The 7641-nt window shown below is 32.6% G+C and overlaps 1 protein-coding gene across 1 annotated transcript in view; it reads left to right on the top strand.

The window, feature by feature from the left end:
- Positions 1-1530: 1530 nt before the first annotated feature.
- CDH19 (cadherin 19) overlaps positions 1531-7641 on the top strand; it is a gene marked incomplete at its 3' end in the record, with an annotated part of 55197 nt that continues 49086 nt past the window's right edge. Inside the window, exons 1-2 of the mRNA XM_082640574.1 lie at positions 1531-1812; positions 5062-5356. Of these exons, the coding sequence (XP_082496700.1) occupies positions 1618-1812; positions 5062-5356 (490 nt within the window). The 5' untranslated portion in view covers positions 1531-1617. The remainder of the gene's footprint in view (positions 1813-5061; positions 5357-7641) is intronic.

The raw sequence follows: 7641 nt of genomic DNA, 5'->3' as shown, positions 1-7641 counted from the left end.
CCGTGTTTTGATCATTTTGAACCTAGGTAATGATATGTAGGTGTTCATTATACTCTGTTTAGATGTATGAAGATACCATAATATAAAGTTAACATAGATGTTATTTACCCAACATTTTAAGCATAATTCATATCACTGTTAGTGATAGCTTTACAAATGTATACAAAATATATTCTCATAAAGAAAACTGTACTTGTTCCAAATGTTTTCATTATTCACTAGCTATCAAAATATATGTTTTAGCTATTTCTAAGCAACAGACATAAAAATTTCAAATATTTAACATAAGGGTGAAATTCATCTTTAATTTTCACCTCAGCTGAATTTCTTCATGACTTTCATTAAGTAAACTTATAACAAAGAATACATCTACTTGAAGTAATTACAGAGGGACCACAGGATCCCCGTTTATGACAATGTGTTCTTTCTTAATTAAGTGTTTTTAATAACTCTTCCTAACAAGAGCCAAAGACCTAAAAAAACCTGTCAGGGACAATCAAAAATATGTGGAGAAAATTCAAAACAAGGTCATATGAAAAACTCTTAACAGAAAGAGATTCTATGATTTTTCTGCTGACTATGGCATTGTAGACTGGACAAAATTATTTTTCTTCATTAATCCCAAACAAACAAATCCAATCTGGTTATACGGAGGCACTATATAGATGTGGAAATTGCAAAGTTATTCAGTTTTATATAAGGGTGAGAATTACCAATCATATCATGGAGAGCTGTTATGATCAGTATCAGGTAAATGGAAAATTTTAAATGGAAAAGTCAGTAGCTTGAGTTTTTTGTCTCAATATTTACATACTAAAAGATACCTTTCATCTCCATTTTACGTATTATAAACATTCAGTCATTTTACCCAAGCACTGTAATTTTTCATTTATTTTTTAAAAATGGTTTTATTTCTTTGTTAAGCTGAAAAGCATTTCTTTCATATCTTTGCAATATAAAAATATCTTAACAGGATTTCTATTCACATGATGTTTTATAACATCAGTATAAATCAGTGTAAATGTTTAAATCCCCCAGGTTTTAAGTTGAATTGTCATTTTGTCTATTTAATTAGCTATGTAAAATACCATAATGTGGGAAACTGGATGAAAAAACGTATCTATTGAAAAAGAGGAAAAATGTCACATTTTTCCCTGGCTTGATGGTTGATTTAATTGGATAGTTTGAATTTTACTGAGATAGAAAGGAATAAGTAAGCAGGTTAAATTTTAAAAAATATCTCAGTGTCAGTTATCAATCAAGGAGATTGCTAGAGCAACTTTTCAACCTTCAGGCAAATTTATGACTACAATGACTGAGCAGAAATTTGTAATTGTACCATTCAAATTATTGCTGAGTTACAAAACATAATTAAGTAGCTGAACTGGAAGATGAGTGTATATTTCTGTTCCATTTTTACAGATGCAAAAGTTGTATCCTGTCTTTAACAATTATGTGAGAAAATGTTATTTTTTAAATGTTGAGAATTTTGTTTTGTTTTTTGTTTTCTAGGAATATGAAAGATACCTAAGAGTTAAAAATATCACAAGGGAACATAAGATTTTTGTTTGCAACATACTGTTCCTCTGAAGAGTACCAGTTGGAATAAAGATCAGAATGAATTGCTGCTTATTGCTGCCTTTTATGTTGGGAATTCCTCTCCTATTGCCTTGCCTTATAGCAACAGAAAACTCTAAAACAGAGCAAGTTAAGCACCCAGCGGGATCTCATTTGAGAGTGAGGCGGGGCTGGATGTGGAACCAGTTTTTTGTACCAGAAGAAATGAATAAGACTAGACATCACATTGGCCAGGTACTGATTTTCTGAAAGTGCTACAGGAAATAACCTTGTAAATCTGATCGAAAGAGTGGAGGAGGCTTTGGTATTTGATGAATTCTCCGTTTTTCTTAGTGGAACCATTAGAAAGCTTCAAACACCAGCATAATTGATTGTTATATTTGCAAGCACCTAAAATAGTCGCAAAAACTTGAAAAAGAGGGAAAGCTCTGATTTTTAAATTTCACTTTAACCTCATACAAATTACAGCATTTATCAACATCTGGAAATGTGATGGTGTTATTTTTGGTTATGGATCAAAGCCACCACACGGAGAACAGTAATGTTTACCAACGGTATTTACCCTGATTTTCCATTATGCTAAGTAGGTGTTGATTTACCCCTCATTAATTTTTAATGAAGCAGATTAATACCAAATCCTTTTACAGTTATGTAGCTTCAAGAGCCTACACACTTCATTTGATTAGTGAAGTTGAAGTAAAACAAATAATTATTTCATTTTCTTATAAGAATACATTTTAAGAAAATTTCCTTTATGAGACAAAACATTTCCTATTTATGTTTTTGGGTTTTATTATTATTTGATTTTCTTCAAACAGAGATAGTTATAATATCATGTCCTTCTCTGTAAGGCTCTTTCTCTGGATGGATGAACTGAAATAAGTTTAACCACTAATTAACTGACACTAAAATTTAATTGGGCCCAAAGCGTGAAACACTCAAAATTTATTAACTCTCTTTTTCTAGCCCTTTTAGGGGAGCTGCAGTGTTAGTGTGTTGTCTGGATTCCATATGAGTTCATCTGTCCCATCATCCAAATATATGAGTACATTCGACCAAAGGCCTAGATTAGGGTTTTAGACAAACAGATTTCAATCGTGTGTGTGTGTGTGTGTGTGTGCACGTGCACGCGCGTGCGTATGCGCCCACCCACGCGCGTGCCTGCCTGCTATAAGTAATATTTCCCATCCCTTTTTATTTTCTAAGATGACTCCAGGTAAAGCACAGGCAGAACAGTGTGAGGTCCGTTGTTAAGTGTCTGCTAGTTACCTGAGTCTCTAGCCATATTTACAGAGGACTCCACAGATCCCCATGGGCTCTCCCACCACTGAATAAGGAGACATGCTACTATTGGCAGGCGAATGTTAGTGGTAAGGCTCTACAGGGAAGTGCATCAGTGCAGTCAGAACAGGGACTAGTCACTGAATAACTCACATTTTCTGTTTTTTGTTTTTCTGCTCCCCACACATATCTCCCATTTCCTCCTTTCATATAGCAGTTTGTTTTGCTTCTTTTTCATTCAGTAAAAATATTTATGAAAATATTCTAACAGATATATTTTCCTCTAAACAACCTCATTAAGCTTAAACCACATACAGATAACTGGTTTAAAAGAGAGTAATAATGAATACTTACATGCTTGTAATAACAGAGCTGGTAAAAATAAAATGTAGATGATGTGTCCAAAATAACTTTCTTTTTGATCTGTTTGTTAAAACAGATTAAATTTGGAACACACAATTAGGTAAAAATTTAGTCATATTGATTTGCCAAATTGATAGTAACTATGTAATTGAAAAATATTTTTGAATGGAAATACAGAATATTTTATAACACTAGAATCCACGAAATTGAAAAGTGTTTAAAATGCATTTTGTGACAACAAGAGGAAGATGTTCAATTTTTTTTTAATTAAATATGGGTCCTTAAAAAGATGAAGCTCACTGATCTATGAAAATTAACATGAATATACTTGAAATACATTTATTCATGACTGAATTTGACTTGTCTTCATTCTAACATTCAAATTTTCAAACTACATTGAAATAATATTTGGAAACCAGGGACTAAGCATTGCTTTCATTTGGTATACTTATTGGAGAATACATTTGTTTTCCACAATTTCTTATCACTGGGGCATGGGGATTTCACTTTTACGAGTAATGAAGGACTTTCAAACTTTAAAAGCTGTAACTCTTTTATTATCTTTTTATTGTCTCCAATTTGGCTCTTTCATTGTAGAGCAGTGATGTTCACACACTATTAAAATTATTAAAATTTGTTGTTTTAGATCTCTTTAGATATTCTCCACAATCACATAGAAAACATTATTAATTAGTCCAGAATAATATATTGTACTTCGAGCTATCAGAAAAATTATGAAATTAAGGATGTATTTTTTGGCTAACTTTGTAAATTTTCAGAGAAGCTCTTACTTTGAAGATGGGTATATTCATAAATGGTGAATCAAGAGAACCATGGATTCACAATAATTAAGAGATTATCCTCTAATCCTTCCTTTCTTTATGTAAAAATATGTTAGATATGAAAAACCATACAATGTTACCTATATCATAACATCTTTTTTATATATAAAATTCAAAATTCCATTCACACTATGAAAAATGACAAATTTACTTTGCTCTTAAATAAATAAAATAGTGAGGACAAAAGAAGTACATTTGAGAAATGAGTGACCTATGTTGGAAAGGAAGAGTTAGAGCTAATTTGGCTAAAACTCAAGGACTAAAAGACCATGTTAGGTACCGGTTTGCAGGGGAGGATCTGAGATCAAACAGGCCTTTTGGTGTAAATCATAATTCTACCCCAAAACCATGTGACGCTGTGAAAGTTTTTAAAATTTTCAGTCTTACTTTCCTTCTCTATTGAAAGAATTTATTATATCAATGTGTATTTTACAATGAATGCATGAGGATTAATTGAGAAAACTAATATAAAGCAATTTGTAGATTTTATGGATGATTGAGATTATTATCATCTTCTCAACATGCTCCCTAATTTTTTTACTAATATTTCCATGTTTTCTATGTGTTTTTAGCCTAGAGATAGAACATCACTGTTTAACTTTATTTTAGATCATTATCTCTCTGTCTCTAGGCCCCGATCTAATATAAATATTTGAGAGTATGGTTTTAGTGACTAAAAATGTAATCATATAGAGTAAACATGAACCAACTTTTTTGTGCATAATGTATAAAAGGGGCTTTGTTTTTCAATCATTATAGTTTCTAATTAGAATAATCTGTTTAGAGTAATGAAATTTGTATAGTGCTTTTCGTTGAAAATTCAGACTTCTCTGCATGGTAATAGATGTTAATCTTAAACTTAACATTTTACCTCACTTAATATAATATGGGAATTATATGGAATTCTTAGGGAATAATTAACAGAAATTAAGATTGCAATGATTAAAATTTGTCTTAACATGTTTGGAAAGTAAATTATCTCTCTTTGCACTTGCAGCTAAGATCTGATTTAGACAATGGAAACAACTCTTTCCAGTACAAGCTTTTGGGAGCTGGAGCTGGAAGTATTTTTGTCATTGATGAAAGAACAGGTGACATATATGCTGTACAGAAGCTTGATAGAGAGGAACGGTCCCTCTACACTCTAAGAGCCCAGGTAATAGACACCACTACTGGAAGGGCTATGGAACCTGAGTCTGAGTTTGTCATCAGAGTGTCGGATATCAATGACAATGAACCAAAATTCCTAGATGAACCTTATGAGGCCATTGTACCAGAGATGTCTCCAGAAGGTATTGCATATTAATTTACGTCAAAGATGTACCTATTAACAATGAAAACAGATTTAAAATTTCGAGCATATGTTTTGGAAGTGAATTATTTACCGTTCTACACGGGTACTTCTTTCTGCAAATGTGTTAAGTAAAATATTCGAAAACATTAGACTTATGATTAAAATCTTGTAAATAGTCATACTATATATTAATAAGTAATTTGTCTTGTTAAAATATAACTTTAGTCTTCAATAGAAAGAAACGTTTATTTGAGTATACATAAAATTCTTCAGCTTGTTCACTTATTGGTTTCTTCCATAAAAGAATTTACTTTCCAAAACAAACTATTCTTTTGTATCTCAAAAAATACATAAGATCATCCTGAAAGAGTCACACATAAAAATAGGAGAAACCAATTTATAAGACTAGAATCCTAGATACATCCAAACAATGGAACTTGAAAACTAAAAACAAAACAAAATGGTTGAAGACCTCTGTTTAGCCATATCCATTTTTAAGTTCTTTTTCAAACCCAATTCCACTTCAATAAATATTTTAAATATAATACTTGTAGAAGAGAATGCTTTCCATTAGATGTAATAATTGACTGCCTTGGAAATCAGACATGTCTTTCCAATAGGGAGAAAATCATGGTATGGTTACACAAAATTTGTCCACACATTCTTTGTGAGAAAAGTTTAATAATACAACAGATAGTAAAATTTAATTCACAAAATTTACTTAAGTATGATAAACTTCAATGTAATTTAATAATTGTCATTTTTAAATTATGCTAATGTGCTTTAAAACTGCCTTACCTAAACATTTGATTCATTAGCTAGGAAGTCTAAAAATGTATATTCCATTACATATTTTCCTGATTCTTCATTTTTTTAAACATTCCAGGTAACAATTTAAAGACCTACTTCTACATATATTCAGAACATAGTGTTTTAACAACAGCCTAAACAAATTTAGCTGTGTAGCATGTATCAAGACCAACTGTCCTTAGATATAATTGACACATTAATATTGTCCTATGTGATAACTAGGCAGTGATATATTTCTTCTTTTTTTAAATTTATTTATTTATTTATTTATTTTTGGCTACACTGGGTCTTCTTTGCTGTGCACAGGCTTTCTCTAGCTGTGGCAAGCGGGGACCATTCTTCACTGGGGTGCGCAAGTTTCTCATTGCAGTGGCTTTTCTTGTTGTGGAGCATGAGCTCTAGGTGCACGGGCTTCAGTAGTTGTGGCACGCAGCCTCAGTAGTTGTGGCTCGTGGGCTCTAGAGAACAGTCTCAGTAGTTGTGGAACGTGGGCTTAGTTGCTCTGCGACATGTGGGATCTTCCCGGACCAGAGCTTGAACCCGTGTCCCCTGCATTGGCAGGCGGATTCTCAACCACTGAGCCACAGGGAAGTCTGGCAGTGATATTTCTTTTTCCCCTTTCCATTCTTCTCCTCCTCCTCCTTTCTCTCCTCCCCTTCCTCCTTCTTCTTCAACTAGCATATGTTATGGTCCTCACATGTTCTAGGAACTTTTTGTAAGACTGGGGATTCAGTTGTAAAGGAAATATATGAAGCAACGGCTACTATGGAACTTATATTTTAGTTATAGCACATGAACAGTAAATAATTATTTTAAATAAGCCAGGTAATATTTGACATTGTATGTTATTAAAGTGTTAAGTATGGGTAAAGTATGATGGTGATTAATTGACTGGATGAAACGGGGACATTTAGGAGGTGGCATTTGAAGGAAATGATACAAAGAGGCTAGCCATGCCATGTTCTGGGAAAAAAAATTCCATTGCAGGGTGAGGAGAATTGTATATATCAATATTGGAGTTATTGGCATATTGCTGGCGTGGAGGGCATGACAAAGGATGAGATACCCTTGGTAGAGAATTTAGGTAGAGAAAAGGCAAACGTACAGGGTGACCGAACTGTAAGAACTTAGTTGACTGCTGAATTAGAATCAATGAGATTGGTCAGTCATGTAAGAAAAGAAAGACACGAGGAGAGACGTTGCACAAGAAGAGATCCTCCAACTATGTGGAAGCTGCTTTTAGGTTGAATAAAATCAACGTGATTTTTTTTCTCAAGAATTTGGTACAAGTTTACATGCTGCATCACCTATGTAAAATGTTTTTGCAATATGATATGTCTGATAAAGTGGGCATAGTCAAATATCATCTTAAATTTATTTTTATAAAGTTCTTTGCAAAAACTAGCTTTAAGATTCTAGAAATCCATCTAGAAAGACACAACTGATTTAAATTTTGCATGTTTGAAGAAAATC

The sequence above is a fragment of the Mesoplodon mirus genome (assembly GCF_964341445.2).
Source record: "Mesoplodon mirus genome assembly, chromosome: 13".
Taxonomy (NCBI): domain Eukaryota; kingdom Metazoa; phylum Chordata; class Mammalia; order Artiodactyla; family Ziphiidae; genus Mesoplodon; species Mesoplodon mirus.
The sequence above is the reverse complement of the archived record's forward strand: the minus strand, read 5'-3'. Positions and strand labels throughout refer to the sequence as shown.